The 17,327-nt window shown below is 39.7% G+C and overlaps 1 protein-coding gene across 8 annotated transcripts in view; it reads left to right on the top strand.

The window, feature by feature from the left end:
• The window catches only part of kif13ba (kinesin family member 13Ba), a 69,644-nt gene that overhangs the window by 14,233 nt on the left and 38,084 nt on the right, over positions 1 to 17,327 (top strand). For all 8 annotated transcript variants that reach the window (XM_041813111.1, XM_041813188.1, XM_041813413.1 and 5 more), the window contains one exon: positions 16,791 to 16,803. In XM_041813111.1, the coding sequence (XP_041669045.1) occupies positions 16,791 to 16,803 (13 nt within the window). The remainder of the gene's footprint in view (positions 1 to 16,790; positions 16,804 to 17,327) is intronic.

Genomic DNA, 17,327 nt, shown 5'->3' with positions numbered 1-17,327 from the left:
GTGTTTTTGATATGGATGTTCGTAAATGAGGATGAGGAATAGTTTGATTTTAATGAGCTTTTATAGCAGCTTTTTATATTTCAGTCTATTGAAAACATTTTTGAGCACTTTCCAAATGATTAAATGCTTCTGTTATTGTGGAATTGTAGCAACAAGTGCATAGTGTAGTACATTGAGGATGTGGCATACTATTAAAATGAATGGAGATTTGATTTGCAGAGCTGAGTAAATAGACATGACAAACTACATGTGAGTAGTGATATTTGGTACAAGATTTGTTTAAACATTTCTGAATAGACCTGCATAGCTTTGGGTTTGTTACTTTCAGTTATATAAAAGACACATTTATCACTCTTATTTTGTTATCAAAATTGAAAATAATGTAAGATCTCGTGTTGTCTTGTTCTGTCTGTCTTGACCCAAATCTTGTCTCGTCTCATCACAGTCCTATAGATCATATATTAAGTGAGACATAAACATACCTACACTAGCCTTTTCAAATGAACATTCATACATCTTGAACAGTGCTACAGAAAAAAACAGCTCTTATTAATTCACAAATATATCAAGAGTTATCATGTGTTTGAGGCTCCTTCAGTGCCATAAATATCAAGGGATTAATTTCTTTTCATCCTGCTAACAAGAGCTAGTATTAACACTGTTTAGTAGGGCTGACACCCTCCAAATGGTTGGTCACTTAGTTGGTCGATGTGTTATTGTCCGACCAAGATGTCATTGGTCGGACAACTGCAAAAAGAGGAGATGGGAAACAAGCAGTGGTTGATCAAGAAAGAGTGAACACTAGACAAAGTAGCAGCTGCAGATAAATCAGACCTTATTTTCTGATTACTTTACAGCAGTTATGTTCCAACAAATTTGGAAAAAGTTGGCATAAATGTGGTAGAAAGAGCAGGATTCAGTTTGAGATAACGGCTTAAGTGGCTCTGAGAGAGCTCCTATGCTGTGTTGAGGGCCCTAAGGTCTTCAATTATGTCTCCAGTCACTTTAGCATGTTACTAAAATGTACATGTTAACACTAGTGTCTTTTACAAACAGATAAAGAGCAGAGAAGAGACAGCAATGCCCCCTGGTCCCATAAAGTTTTTCTTACATCCTGACCTACAGACTTATTCCTAGTCCACTTTGGTAAAATGTTGCATGCTGTATTCATGTCTGTAGATTACACATCATGGCCTGGAACAATTGAATGTTTATTATTATGATTATAAAATGAGACAAAAACAATTATTTTGAGTTTTTTATATAATTCTGAATAGTTACTGTGAAGGTTTCAGTTCATACTGTGCATAATGTCTATGTTTTAGGAACCATAGGCAGATGCACACTGGCCAGCTGTGAGTCTATTGTTGTTTTAGTGGAAGATAGTGATTTGAGAATTACTTATAGAGCTTTTAAAAGCTTTATAAACAGAGTGCACAGATGGACTACTGGGCTCCTTCATGCACTCTTACAGGGAGTGTGGAGCTGTAAAATGTTTTTGATTTGAGGTATGTGGTATTTTTGACTGAAGTTCTGGGTTTAATTGTTCCATGCTCTCCAAGCCTGTTACTCCTGAAGGACACAGCCCCATTAAAGAGGTAGAGAATGCTTTAACATTTTTTTCAGCTGTACACTGAAGTAAATGACTGAACTTTGATAAAACACATCAAAGCTGGTGTTATTTCTGACATTAACACCAAACTGATAAAGATCTGCTATTCATGGCTTTTAATGAGCTCAAAAGGACATTTGCGTTAAAAAATGTTTTCTGAAAAGACGTGGCTTATGTGGAGGTTTATACGTCACAAACTTTATTTGAAAGGTAAAATATTATCGCATCTATCCTATTTTACCATTCAGAGACCACTCCCATCCTCTCCTGCTTCTGCACTGTCTTGTCTCTGAGACCTCCGGTGTTAGTAACGCTGGTGCAGGAGCCAACGGCCCAAACAGGTAGTGCTCATGACCACCGTGGTACACCACCACACTTTAGCTTACTTCAGGCGACTCTGGTGGGGCAAAATCCTCCACCTCAAAAGATCGCTCTGAGGCAGCAGTGCTGCAGGACTCTGTGTCACTTTCTGGCAAGGGGAGTCACTGTCACTCCCGCCTCATCTGGTTAACCCTGTCCTTTTCCCCTCCCTCCTCTCAGTACCAGACTGCCCATTTTTTGTGCATTTTTCAAACATCTGAAGTGGGCGGAGTTTTACCTGAATGTGATAGTTAAGATGCTTTCCAGACTGTCACTGTTGTGCACGACAAGAAGTGACACGGTTTATCGAAAACTAAATAACTTTTGAATAGGGCTGGGCATTGTTAAGAACCTCACAATTTGATTCAATTTCGATTCTTTAGGTTGCGATTCAATTTGATATCGATTCAATTCGATATTGATTTAAATGCTTCAATGTCGATTCAGTAAGAAGTAGAAATACACAAATAACCTATTGACAATTTTTTTATAATTATTTTCATGCCCATGTGAACATATGTGGTAAGTCACCTCATATTTTTGAGCAATAAAACATCTGAAAATAAAAAAATTGCACAATAATAACTTATTGTGCATATGGAGTACAAAAGTAAAAACCATGACAGTTCTGTATAAACACTGAAAAAGTAAAGTGCATGTAAACTTAAATGATATTTCTTTCCTCTTGGAAATTGTGATAAACCTCACGCAACATGGTTCTGGTATGTTGTTGTTCGGTCAAATGCGGCCTCCGTCCATACAATGCAAATTACACGCACTGCGACCCACACTGGCCAGGAGGTGAATTGATTCAGAGGATTTGCTGAACCGATATTGAATTGGGGGGGGAAATATTGCGATGCATTGATTAATTGATATTTTTACCCACCCCTACTTTTGAACCATAAAATGTTGTCTTACTAGTTTTTCCCCTAGAAGCTAGCCGTTGTGCTTTCCCATTGATGCTATTGATGCCTTTAAATCCCTTGCGGCAGTATTTTCAGCGAGCCTGGAACTCATGTGTCTTTTGGGGGCTTCCATGATTAAATCTCCACCAGTAAACCCAACTTTGAACTTTTTTTTAATCCATTTTAATTGAATTACGATCATTTATTACCGCTAGCTCAAATGCTAATTGCCATATTGTTTACTCTTTGTAAGGGTCTGTCAGCCAGTTGCAGGCTTTTCCGTAATAACGTAATGCTGCCTGAATAGAGGGAGAGCTAGAGAGAGTCTGTGATGCAGCCCCATGTATTACTATTATTCTAATATCTAGGAATAAAACTTGATAATCAGCTGGAAACCAACTTTAGGGTCACAGAGATGCTGAACATTACGATTCTATCTGTTGAGCCATTTTCTGGATCGAATATAGGTTTGCTAGTCTGCACAGTCAGTCCAGAAGGTTCACACTGGTGTCGGATCAGTACTGTGTATCGGCCGATACCCAGCACCTTGTTTTCAGAATTGTATCAGGAAGGAAGAATTGGTATCATATTTTTTCCACACATCTCTGATCTGCTGAAAATGGCTTTGTGACCCACTTTTGGGCCCCAACCCACCAGTTGAGAACCAAGGATTTAGACCACCAGGAGGGTGCAATGAGGACATTGCCACTGATTAGGTTGATGTAGGGATTATGTGCAGTTTTTTGTTTGTATGCTTGTTTTTCTTTGGTTGACTAAAACCCCACAGCTTAACAGTGCTCAAATGTAAATGAATGATGATGGGAGTAGGTCATAATGCATCAAGTCTGTTTGTTTTACTTGTACACATATGTACATGTACTTGAACATGTTGCTTTTACCTAGATTTACAGCCTGGCACAGTTTTCTTATCATTCTTCTTTTAGTGTAATTCAGTGCCTTAAAAAATTCTCCGTACTCTCCCCCAATCGCTACTTTAAAAAAAGTTTCTCCAAGATTTGTTAGGAATGCTCTTTCGTCATCATAATAGTGTTTTTGGCAGTAAGCTGACCATCCAGCTGTTGGGCCTCTTAGAGACAGGTGTATCCAGCTCTTATCACTTGTCATCTTATGCCCCCCCTACTCACCCCCCTGGATTTTATTCTTTTTCCATCCTGTTAACCAGCTGCTTATGGTGACTAACCCCAAAATGTGCCTTAAGTCTTCTGTTATCAATTCATGCACAGATGGTAGCTTTAGTACTCGTTGGATTTGGTTGCAGTGAGCAGAACAGAAATGTGTGACAGCATGCAGTAGGCTAGTTGTTTGAGTGAGGGAATTTTCAGTCAGTTTATGGTATCATTTAAAATCATCCAGTAGGCCGTGCTTGAAATCTGATCCGCCATCTTGGAGGAAGCCAGCTGTGTCGGAAGAAAGATCTCCTTGTGACTGGCGGAACTGACTGCTGATCAGAAGCAGAGAATAATGCTGGCTACAGGCTGAGGTGCCGAAGCAGAAAACAGCATTAGTGTGTGTGTGTGTGTGTGTGTGTGTGTGTGTGTGTGTGTGTGGGGGTGTGTGTGGGGGTGTGTGTGTGTGTGTGTCTGGAAGAAAGACACTAGGAAAGGAGACTGAGACAGACAGAGACAATTGTACAAGAAAAAGACAGTCTCGACTCCTCTCTTTCCTCACTCCATCGGGTCGTAACTCCCCACCGGCTGGCTTCCTCCCTTTTTCTCAGCTCTTCCGTTTCCTTGGCAACACAGAGGGAGGTTAACTCCGGGTCGCTGCCAGTGACCGTGAAGCCCCTTCCTTGAGTAAGGAGTCATTAGAAGAGGGGGAAAAACCCTCATTTTCTTGAGCATCTGTCGCCCATAAACTTTCTCTGGTGACTTTTATGGAGCCCCAAACAAGAGCAGAGCTGTAGTTTCTCTCTCTGTCTCTGTGACAAAAGATCGAGGAAGCAGCAGGAGGATGAGCTGACTGACTGCTGCCCTCAGCATGCAGATGCTATTTTATCTTTGTTTTCTTCATTTACACACTGTTGACATCAGAGGATTATCTCTCACTTGGCATATAGTCTGGCATTAATTGATGAAAAACACTAGAGCAGGTGTATGAGGACGTGTGCAGTGATTCAGGGTCATGGTGTTTAAGTACGTTAGGGGAATGTTCCCAAAACTGGGGCAACTTATCTGCAGTGAGTTCATGAAAAAAGATGATGCAGCTTTCTCTCTGATCCGATACTCTGTCTTTACTTGAGCTGCATATCTGTAAAAGTAAACCACAAACACTGCAGTAGAAAAAGCCTGCATCATATCAGTTACAAATACATTGTTTCAGGTGTTTCCAGGCTATCAGACCAAAAGCTGAACAGACTTCCAAAGACTGGATGTTGAAAATGTTTATTGTGTATTAACTCAACAGATGTTGGTATTTTTAAAACATCTGTTCTCTCTCAACATAATAAAAACAACAGAATACCAGAATGTGTTAATTGAACAGGAACTAGGCCTGGGCAATTATAGCCTAAAAATGTAATCCCCAATTTTCTTTTAAAAAATTTGATTTATGATTTTGAATGTTTTTTTCTTATCCTTGTTTAAAAACACACACACAAACAACAACAAAAAATAAAAGCATGTTTTATTTTATGAATTAATTGTAGCAAATACCAACTGAATTTTCCTTTTGGGCAAGAGCAAGCTGTAATTTGGTCTCAAAAAATTCACTTTTTTACTGCAAGGAGAGTTTATATCAACACAGAAGGCTGCAATTATTTGCAGAAACCTGTGAATGCATGCAGAATTTTATGTCTGAGCATAACATGAAAAAAAAGGTTTTTTTTAATCTCTGTATGTTCTTGTGTTACTGCTCCTATAGTTTAAGGTGTCGCTTCTGTAATGCTGAGGTGAGTCAAGCTGCAATTGACTACACCTTTCTTCCTATTAGGGACGTTCACAATAAAAGCCCTCAATAAATATTAACATCTACAGACTTTTATTGTGAAGGAATTGTCGGAAGTAACGTTTTTAGCATTGTTCAACTAAGCTTCTGCAGCGGTACTGGCGACTTTCTCTAAGTGCAGTGTTTACAGCTGCGTATACACCCCTGTCTCATTTAACACTACAGCTCACTTCTGGGACTGAACATGGACTAATTAAGCGAGTTAGGAGTTAACACATTTGATGGATGTAGCGGTCTTGTCAGTTCCGTAGTGACACACACTTTCGCCACTCGGCTGCATGTCTTTGAGATATTGACACAAGTTTGCCGTGCTGCTTCCTTTAGTTGCCACAGCTTTTAACTAGATATTGCAGCATGCTGTGGTTTGTTCATGGTCCCAAGCTGCAAACCTGTACCCGTTCCAAACAACTGACGAAAATATACAGTTCTTATTGGACGAAACTCAGGATTTGCGCCGGTAGCCGTGCTGTTGTATGTGCGTCTCTGTGGTGAAGGAGGGGAGGGTGTAAACTACAGGTGCCCCAGGGGAGAGAAAGAGGAGCATGGAGGAATTTTAGAAAATCTAGATTTTTATTTTTTTAATTCGTCCTAAACAGAAAGTTTGAATTAATCGGGAAAAAAAAAAACGATATATATCACACAGGCCTAACAGAAACCAATCACTAACTGGCAGTTTTCACTGAAAGGAGTGGTAGCTTGGAATTAACTCTCCAAGTGAGAGATCATCAAACTGATCACGTGTGGTTAATTCTGTGGTACCTACAGCTGAGAGAAGGAGTTTGCTTGTGGTGTGGTATAATTATAAAGGTCAATTCAAATTCCAGCTACCATTAAGTAGGCACATCAGCACTGTGAATCAAGTTAACCTGGAATGCAGTACCTTCAACTACAGGCTTAAACCAACTCTCAAATCTGCTGCTGCTGCATCTTTGTTCACTCTAAACAGCCCCCAAACTCTGTATAAAGTCCTGTTCGTTAAAATTGTAATCAAAAATTTAAATCTGCATTGAAACAGATTGTGCTGAATGCAGGACATTTGGTGAGACTTTGAGAGTGAAAATACAGCCAGATGGGAAGTCACACCTATCAATACCAATAATCATCCACATGCAAAATATAAGCATCATTCGGCCAGGCCAATAATCAGTCGACCTCTAAAGCAGCAGAAAACGCAGGCTCAACCTCATTATTCCAGTCGGTCAAAATGACAGACAGCCTTCAAAATTCTCCGTCATGCTTAAAAAAAAAAACTGTATATGACAGAGAATATTTGGTTAACACAACCTCTGCACTGGTGATGTTGAAGGCCAGGCTGGTTAAATGACTATTAGGTAAAGGTAGATACAGTATAGACATGATATATTCAGATGTAACTTCAAGTGGAGGAAATTCAGTTTTTGGTGAGAAAATGAATACAGGCAGTTGTCTGAGGGGAATATCTGTTTTCTTCTCAGGAAAAAAATGATTGCTACCAGCTGAGTTAAGATTTTGAGACTAATTTCCTTTTATTTACTAGACTGTTGCACTGTTTAGTCTATTGAATAGGCCTATTATTTTTTAGTCTGTTAGTTATTGTGTTAATTTGCAAATTCAGTCATCATTAATAAATCATCACATTGTGTAATTAAGTTGTTCTTACTGTAGAATACTTGCTGCATTGCTCCTTTGGAGGTTTTTGTACTGCTTTATTGAACAAAGGAAGTTGAAGCATATTGTTTGCAGAATGTGACTTTTGCGGTCCCTTTACCATGTTTCTCTGCCACCTGTAGGAGGTCTTAGCACACAACAAGTTAGGTTTACTGATCAACCGCTAAACCCGCTGCTACATCAAAACACAAAAACTGATCTGTCCAGAGGCCTGTACGACAAAGCTGGATTAACACGCCCAGGATACCCCTCTGCTAGCTGAATTGACTTCTCAAGATATTCGCAATCCAGATCAGCTGTACGATGAAGCTGGTTATCAACTTGTTAACTGCATCCAGGGTTTTCTAATCTGGATCAGTGCAGGCTCACATAAGAGGGGTGGTGTTTGCAGCATCTGACCAATTGGAAACATGGAGGGACCCTACAGAGCCGCGTATTTCTCAATGGAGGAACAGACAATCATTCTTAGAAAATATGAGGAATTTAAAGCAATCATCCAGGCCAGAAACAACACTGTCGCCGCAGCAAAAGCCAGGAAGGAATGCTGGCAGAAAATTTCAGACTCTATTAATGCGTAAATTTGTCAGATTATACAATGTTAATTCATCTGACAATATAAACGGACAGCACTCTGTTCGGGTTTCACTTTATTATGGCACAGATGTTTGGGGCAGAGTTTCCTCAGAGAATTTTATGTTGTAGTATTAATTCCTCCCTGTGACGGCACGAGTAGTTGTGCGTTCCATTAATCCATGTTTCTGCAGGTATGCCATGTGTGACCATTATTATTAACCCCATTATTTCAGATGCAACCCTAATGGAGCAAAAAGGACTTGGGAACAAGTGAAGATCAAAGCAGCAAGTGACAAGGCTTTATTTCTCCACACCGTTTCTGTTGTATGGATAAAATCACTGGAATTTATCTATCATCTATTCCTAAATATTCTTTCTCTCCTAAGCACTCTTCTCATGATCTGTGCACCAATGTCTACAGGATCTTCTAAGAATGGGCAGGCCATTTCCAAGAGAACTGATTGGTTAGGAGGCGGTGCTTTTATACTTGCTGATCTTGTATCCAGAACATAACCTGCTCTGAAGCAGGTTAGCTGTTCAGCATAAGTCACCACGGTGATTTATTTTGGTAAGAAATGAACCAGTGTCATCGTACAGAAAACCAGGGGTAATCCTGAAGTTATCTGGATAAGAGCATATCCAGCTGCGTCATTCAGGCCTCTGGTGTTAGTATCAGCCACTCCCACTCATAGATGATCAGTATTCATACTGGCAGCAAAATAAACATGTTCTTGGAATCCTTATGAGAGACTGACATGAAAAAGTGGCAGATTTTTTCAGTTCAGTGCGATTAAAGCTTTAGCTCAGGAAAGGTAGTAGAGCTGATGTTTTATCATTTAATCACTAATGCTCTCCTGACCTCTGGATTCTGATAGTTTCTAATGCCTGTATTGATGTTTCTTGTTGCTGATGTGGAGGATTAGTTCTGTTTAGATGTAAATCGAGGATTTCCTTACTCTCTTTCTCTGTCTTAAGCAAAAACAACTTTCAAACTGAGTAATTGGTGAAGCAGTTATGGTTGATCTAATTTCTCTCCAGTGTTGTTTACTTCCATAGCTCCTGGCCCCTGGTTAGTTGTTGATCTTCTTCTTACATCAAGGCTGGGAAGTAAATCTTAATGGATATACAATGATTGATGGCTGTTACAAAGGCTTGCTTTAGTATTAGCAAGCATTTGCTAGATGGATTACGGTCTTTTTAAATAGATGTATGCATTCTTGTGCACCATTTAGAAGTTAGAAAGTACATAAGAACACATGCATTATTAGGTTCTAAATCACTATCCTTATGTCCTGTTTATGGAGTGTTGTGTGTATATGTTTTGGGTCTGCTGCTGTCTTGCCAGTGAAACTTTAAATTCTCTGTCTATTCTTAGAAAATGACCGTCCTGTTCACTCTGACATGGGAGATAAAAAGGCCACTCATCACTGACAGAAAGAAGGTCATGTTCAGGATTGGTTAAACACTGAGCCATGAACAACCCTGACACACAATAGACCTTGCCCACCAGTGTGCAGACACACTTGTTGCCCCTCTTGCCTGAAGGACAAGAAAAGAATAACTCAGTAAATTTTGTTTTTGTTTTTGTTTTTTAAATAAATTATTCAAACTGTTGCCCTGTATGTATTTAATTAGAAAGTGTGTGTTAATACAAAGTTTTATCCAAATAGTTTTCAGGTTACAGTGTTAGAGTTTCACAGGTGAAGTTACATTCAGTGCCTTACCCCATCAAAACATCCATTATTATTTTAAAGCTCTCTACCATGAATCATTTACAAGACCCTAAATTTAAGGATATTTCCCTATTTGTTTTCACTCCCTAGTTGTAGCTTAAGTTGTGTTTCCTGCTCCTGTGTCTGATTCAGTTTTTCCAGTTGCAGCACTCACTGGGCAGCCAGTATTGAGTTCCTCACACTGCCACTCTCAGTGACTCACTGTGGTCAAGTCTTTTTCTGAAGTTTGGCTTTTTTCTTTCTTAAAGCTCATCTTTTAGAGAATCAGAACAGAATAATAAGCGCAATGATCTACTCATTTGTGCGTTCATAACTTTTAGTGTTTACATAGCTTTTATGGGTGATCGAACATAACATCTTTCCTACAGAACATTTTGTGTCTGTGCTTTTGCACCTGCCCTGCCCCCTCCCTGAACCCCTTACCAGCCCCCTGGATGTCCTAAGATCCAGAGTTTGAACAGCAGGTCTGGAGCAATCTGCACTCGTCTGTGTGATAAGCAGACAGCAGACCTCCCTGCAGCCATGTGGTCAGACACTACAGTTTGCATGCTGACCCGGAGCTGTTTGGTTTGGACTGGTGAATCTGGATGTTGACACACTCTGACAACGATCTGTCTGCCTTCAGATACCAGAGAGTCAAACACAAGCAGCTTGGTTTCCAAGACGATTAACAAAAGAAACTGTGTGGTTCTGTGTCTGAGTATTAGGGTTGACATTTGTATGTATGTCTGTGTCTCTGTGGTTGTGTTTATTGTATGTCAGAGTGGATTGTGTTTGCTCCCATCTGATTTTAATGGTGAGGGCTCTGTGGTGCATTTACTATTAATATTTGGTTATTTTTAAATGCAGAGTATAAGGCAAAAAGCTTGAACCAACCATGAGGAGGTGGGAATCACTAATATAATCTCAGGCTTAGACAGTAAGGAGATGGAGGAGTGTCATTCTGTCGCAGTCCTCTTATAAAAGGAATTAACAGTTTTGTTGTAAATGTTTAACTGTTTTCTAAAGGAACTGTTTTTGCATACAAGGGCTGCACAATAAATGGCAACATTATTGTTTTTAATTAACTTAAGATTATTTATCATTCTTTTGCCTTTATTATGATACATATAGCCTTAAGATTCAAAGAGAGAAGAAATAGTAAATTTAAGTTAGCGATGTACTATCTGCAGAGAGACGCAGGAAAACAAGCACAGTGAACTGGTCCATGTCAGAAATATGTGACCTTATAAGCCACCATAGTTGCCACTGCCCATGTAGTGTGCTTTTCCAACCATGAATCATCACACAGCTGTATTGTCTCCTAATATGCACATTGACCTGCTAGTGAGGCTAAACTCTGACTGTGTGAGATGGCATGAAATGGCCATGCTTTCTGTGGCCTGTACATAAACCTCCAGTCTGCTGAAGTATCAGATTAGCTTGTTTTAGACCTCTTAGTGCTCATCATTTACAGCAAACATAGCTGTATGAAACATACTCATTCTGTTTCTCCAGCTATGCTCATCTAGCATTAACATGGCATCCTGAAAATTTCTTGCTAACAACAAACTGGTTTACCATTCACAACGGCCAAATGGTAAACATAAATCTGTAAACTATTTATACATTCTAGGTCAGCCTTTCTGCGAAGAGCATGAAAAGTAGCATGAGCAAGCATGACTATCCTCAGGCCTATTAAATGTGCATCACATGGATAGAGAGTGAAATGAACTTTAAATTGTAAGTGAACCCCATGCTCAGAGCTAACTCCACCCACTTCAAGATTTCAAAAAATGCACAGAAAGTGAGCAGTTTGATACTGAGAGGAGGGAGGGGACAAGGACTTTTCTTTTTGTTTTAAGGACTGGGTTTTTCCAGATGAGGCAGAAATGACAGTGACTCCCTTTGCCAGAAAGTGACACAGAGTCCCGCAGCACTGCTGCCTCAGAGCGATCTTTTGAGGTGGAATTTTTCCCCTCCAGAGTCCCCTGAAGCAGGCTGTGGAGTGGTGGCAGACCGTGGTGGTCCTGAGCACTACCTGTTTGCGCCATTTGCTCCACTACCGGCGTTACTAAAGCCAGAGCTCTCAGAGCCGAGACAGTGCAGAAGCAGGAGAGGATGGGAGTGGTCTCTGAATGGTCAAGTCAGTTAGAGGCGGTAACATTCTGCCGTTTATATAGAGTTTGTGACGTAGAAACCTACTGATAGTAAGTTTCTATGTCCCATAGGCCCTGCCTTTTCAGAAAAGATTTTTCAAAGCAGAAGTCCATTTAAGCTAATTAAAAGTTGTAAAATGTAGATTTTTTTTATCAGTTTGGTGCAAAATGCCAGAAATAACATCAGCATTGATGTGTTCTATCTTAGTTCAGTCAGATACCTCAGTTTACAGCAGAAAAAAATGTTCAAGTGTTCACTACTTCTTTAATATCATAGTTCCTATTTGATCAACAGCCTCATGTCTGTGCAGCTGTTGATTGAAATAGTCCCAGTATGATTCTCTGGCTTCAAGCTGGCATGGTCAAAGTCAGTTTGTGAAGGGATTAGTGACTGAAAAATTCATGCATAACCAGCCTTTTTCGGATTATTTATCATGAGTTATTCTGTTTCTGAAGAGAGTTTTCAGATTATTGTCAGACTTACTGAGTGCTAGTGGGCAAAGAGAAGTGGAAACAGATTTCATCATTAAGTAATTTCCAATAGCTTTAGATATTTTTTCTTGGTTTGGTTTGAAAAAATAAAAGAAAAACCTGTCCAAGGGCAGCAGCTGCACTACCCTGTGTTCAAAATAAATAACATCAATTAAGCACGCCTCCTCAGGCAGTGTGAAAAAGAAACAGCCTCAGACTGGATGGTGCAGCATGGCATGAAAAATATTTATTTCAGCATCATAAGGGTGTTTGTGTGATGTAGGTGTTGTAAGATGTAAAAACTGGACTTATCAGAGTATTTTTAAAGTGAACAATGACTGGTATAATCTATTTAATGTCTCCTTAAAGCAGCAGCAAGCAGCAGGTATACATCGGATGGTATGGGGTCTAACATGTAATCGTATCCACAGAATGCATGCAGCCACTGTCAATGTCAGTATGTGCTAACTTCTAGTATTAGCCTGTTACATGTCCTGTTGTTCTGTGCCATCAGTATGTGCTGTGTTACACTGATGCAGTTTCTGCTTCAGCTTAACATTCCAGTCTCAGGCCCAGCCTCTTTCCTCTTCAACCCCCCTGGCTACCTTCAGCCTCCTTTCCATCCTCCACTCCTCATTCCTCCCCGCACAGCCGTGGATGGTACTGTCCCAGAGAGAGAAAAAAATGAATGCAAGAACAGTAGAGAAAGATAGAGAGGGGGGGTCGGGGGGAACCAGCCATGCATTAAGTTATTTTTTAAACGACGGTGATCAGAGTAGAGGAGCAGGCAGAAAGGAGGAGGGACGAATACAAGTGTACGAGGGTCGAGGGAGGCGGGTTCTCAGCTCTCCTGACCATCTCATTCTCCCCTCCTATTGGTCAGGGGGCCCCTAGTTTCATTAATGGGCGTTTGAGCGCAAGACATGGATGACCCTTCTCGCCTGCAGCCTCTGAAGCGACTATGACAGCTGTCATCACTATGTACGTCAAAACCTGCTACGCCAATTTCACTGCTATGGTGTATTGAGAGATATGACTGAGGGGACATAGTGGGCATGTAGGATGAACTGAAATCCCCTGAGAGAGGAATTTGGGGAATGAAAAACTCTACGATATTAGGGATTTACCATCTTTAATCAAAAAGCCTTTAGAGTTGTACATGCTGGATCATAGATGTAAAGATTTTACTCTCAGCAAGATTTTCGGCATGCACTGTATTTTAAGTTTTAGACATGAAGATGCTTTTAGACTGGGTGAATTTTAGCTAAAAAGCATCTTAATACTTTTTTAGTTGAATAGCATTACACAGTATGTATACCTTGACAGTTTTTACTCTAAATAACAAAACCAAAGTCAGTTCAAAGTTAAATACACATGGGACAAAAGCCAAATATCAGACACTTTTTCAATTGGCCCACAGTCAACAGTGCAAACAGGTATGTGACAAGTGACTTAGAAATACTAGAATAAATAAAATGATAATTCCCATTCAGACTGAACTTTTCAAACATGTTATCCCAGTCCTAATATGCAGTAAAGATCTTTTTCTTAAAAATTATACAGTAAAGGCTCAGTTAGACACCCATACACTCCTCTCTCGTTCTGCTAGAGGTCCTGCCTCAACATAAACACTGTGTCCAGGAGGTCCTAATTGTACTCTGTTTTGAGGAGCTACTGGAATCAATAAGCCTTCAGACACAAACTACTCCGTCTGCTTTTTCTGTCTGACTGCAACATGTCAGACGAGGAGCTTCAGTGAAATATGAGGTGTTACAGATTGGACTGTATGCTGGCTGCTTTGTGCAAGAATTGCGGCTTTGGCAACTTATAAAGAATGTGCATGGGTAAAAGGAAACAGGTGTGTGAGCGTATGTGCGTCTGTATGTGGTTTTCTGGGTGAGTGTGTGTTATTTCTCTTTATAAGGCTGGCTTTGAAACATTTAATGTGGCTGCATATTTACTATGTAATGTAATTTGAGGCTCTGAGTTTTATTTCAACTTGTTAACAGAGCAAAGTGGCAGGTATTAGTATGAAAGAATCTGATTATAGAGCTTCATAAAGACTGAATTGTTTGTGATTACATACATAAACCACTTGCTGTTCCCCAGTTCCGATTTCATAATATGACTTGACAAAGTATTATGACTGACAGCTGCCTCACCCTGTGGGTGGTGCCTGCACTGCACAGATAGATCAGTAGAAAGATGAGAAGGTGTCACCTGTCGTAGGAACACATAAACTAGTTATATATTTTAAAACTAGAAAGAAATCCTTTTTCTAAGCACCTGATGGAGGACTATTTAATGAATTGGAGAAACTCACTGCAACACCATTTTTTTTAATCAGTCGATCGGTCTTTATTTTCATAGCACCAGTTCATAATAAATGTTATCTTGTTCCAACGTTGCAAGAAGAGCAGGTCTACTGTACTCATGTTATTTTACTGAGATAATGGGATGAACGAGGCTGCCTGTAATTCTGATTCTATTGCCCGAGGGACTGCCGTTCCTAATATTGTCATGTAGCAGTAAGCCTATTTGATTGAATTGCCTACCAACTGTCTGATATTAATGCCCTAAAGTCCTCCCATAATTGGGACAGGGCATGTCAGGGAATTCTGGGAAAGTTTTACTGGTGATTAAAATTTTAACAAATATCTCCAGTGAAGACTTTTGCATAACATTATGTTACCAAGACCAAAATATTATTGTTCAATATAACCATTTGTCAACAGTTTATAAAAATATAAAAGTCTCTTCTGTGTAAAAATCTATTAAATTTGGTTTGAAGGCAGATGAAGTTGATGACTGCTGAATGACTGAAGGTCAGATTGTAGAGATGCTGACATGATCCAGTGGATCTGCATGGGGATGCTGCATCTCAACCTGAGCTCTTTGTGTGTGTACTTAGAAACTAGGATGTTTTAGATCTTATCAGCATGATGCGCCGCATGAAGCTGCTGCAGCTTCTTTCAACTACAGATCAAAAGCAACTGCTAAATCTAATGATAAGCAAATGATGAAATGCTCAGACCACTGTAGCTTTATGCTAGACATTAGCATGCTTTCAGTGGTGGAAAACAAATTCTTACACAGAGATGACTGCTGTTTCCTAACCCTATTAACACTTTTTCTGTCTTGTATGTTGTTGACTGAAGCTAGATTGTGCCAGAGGGTGAAAAAGGCACACATGTTCTCAAATTCCTCCTCATTTGTACTCACCCCCAGCTGTATTCCAGTTAGAGCAATTGAGCTGTTTTGTGAACTGCAATTAGAACAGACATGCAGGGTTAATTAAATGGCTTAAAACTACGTTTGACATGAACCCAGACTATTAATAAGTGTCTTATCAAACACCAAACATAATGTGACTCAAGTTAGCGCTATTATAGTGCTAAAGTTGGCATCAGTTACTCTGTGAATAACTCTCGATCCCTATAACAGAGCTTCATTAATGAGTAATAACAATAATTGTAAATTGTAGTTTAACCAAGCAGGCAAGCAAGTCTCTTAAAGCACACCATTTAGTGTGTCCATAAAAGGAGTTAAATCGTGTAATGTTCTCCTCTTCGTTATGCATGTTCTGTAAAAAAGAGTGTAATCTATTAACCATAAAACAAGCGCCCTGGTCATTGTTTGAAGGCACATTTTCTATAGAGAGCTTAAGATGGTAGAAATCTGTTTTTTGGTTCATTATTACAACACAGGCCTGTTATGTCCACATTAATCTTACGTTTCTTTTTTCCGTAAGGATCATCCAGATATTGAGACTATTACTCCCTCTCTTTAAATGTCATATTTCCCTGTATGAGGCATTTCCCCACGTGTCCCACTTAATTTCTGAGCATGACCTCAACCCAGTAACCCCTCTACGAAACCATCTGATTCCACCACCCACGACTTCAGCCCTCTGCCAACTCCAGCTCCAACTCCCTCCATCGTTCAGTCCCACAAATAGACACACAGAGACAAATTTTTTTTGTGTCTCCACAGACCCTCAGATGTAAATGTAGTTTCTTCACACACCCTTACCACATCCCCGGAGAAGTTGGTTTTACATGTGACATAGAAACGAGCTGTAAACAAGCCGCACAGACAAGGCTGATTTTGAATTTAATGTGTACAGAAGCAACTTGTGAAAAGAAGGAATGCCTAAGGCCAGGTTCAAGGCTTTCTTATTTGTCTGTCTTTGTCCTTTTAACTGTTTCTGTTCACACAAGTCTTTGTTTCCCCCTAGCTAGAAGGACTCGTAATAAAATTCACACATGCTCCTGGATCAATGTTTGTGTCACTGTATGGAAAAGGTGCAACCCTCACTTTACTAATGTCATCTCCCTTTCTCTCCACATGCTGCTGTGGACCTTGACCATCCCAACACCATCAGGAGTCAGTCCAAGGTAACAACATGCATAAACATACACAGAAACATTCACAGACATGCTTGGCACAGAGATAATTCCATGCTTGTGAATCGTCTATGTGTAAACAAAGAACCTGCTGTATCTCTTTGACTGAGTTTGGATCTGTGTGTAACCACACAAAGTGCCGTCTGTGAAAGAGTTCTGCCAGGGGAGTTTTATTTCATTTATTTACTTTGAAATATTACAGGACATTGGTTACTTGAAAATGTTAAAATATATTGTTGCCTGTTTCCCAGAACGTCTTCTACTATCATTTAATTAATATCTGCGGTGCTGCTTAAGGTTGGACTGCCATGGTAAAAGTCTTAAGCACACTTTGAGAAATGCAATGGATCATGAGTCTCATGGTTCAAATCATATCACTGATCTTTAACACTATCCCCAGCTAGGAAAAAAAAACAAAGAAAGAAATATTTAATATTAGAGATGGGAATCTTTAGGAACCTCACGATTCGATTCAGTTACGATTCATAGGGCTATGTTTTGAATATTAATTGATT

Source organism: Cheilinus undulatus, linkage group 1 (genome assembly GCF_018320785.1).
Source record: "Cheilinus undulatus linkage group 1, ASM1832078v1, whole genome shotgun sequence".
Classification (NCBI taxonomy): Eukaryota; Metazoa; Chordata; class Actinopteri; order Labriformes; family Labridae; genus Cheilinus; species Cheilinus undulatus.
Note: the sequence above shows the minus strand (reverse complement) of the source record. Positions and strands in the feature narration are given on the sequence as shown.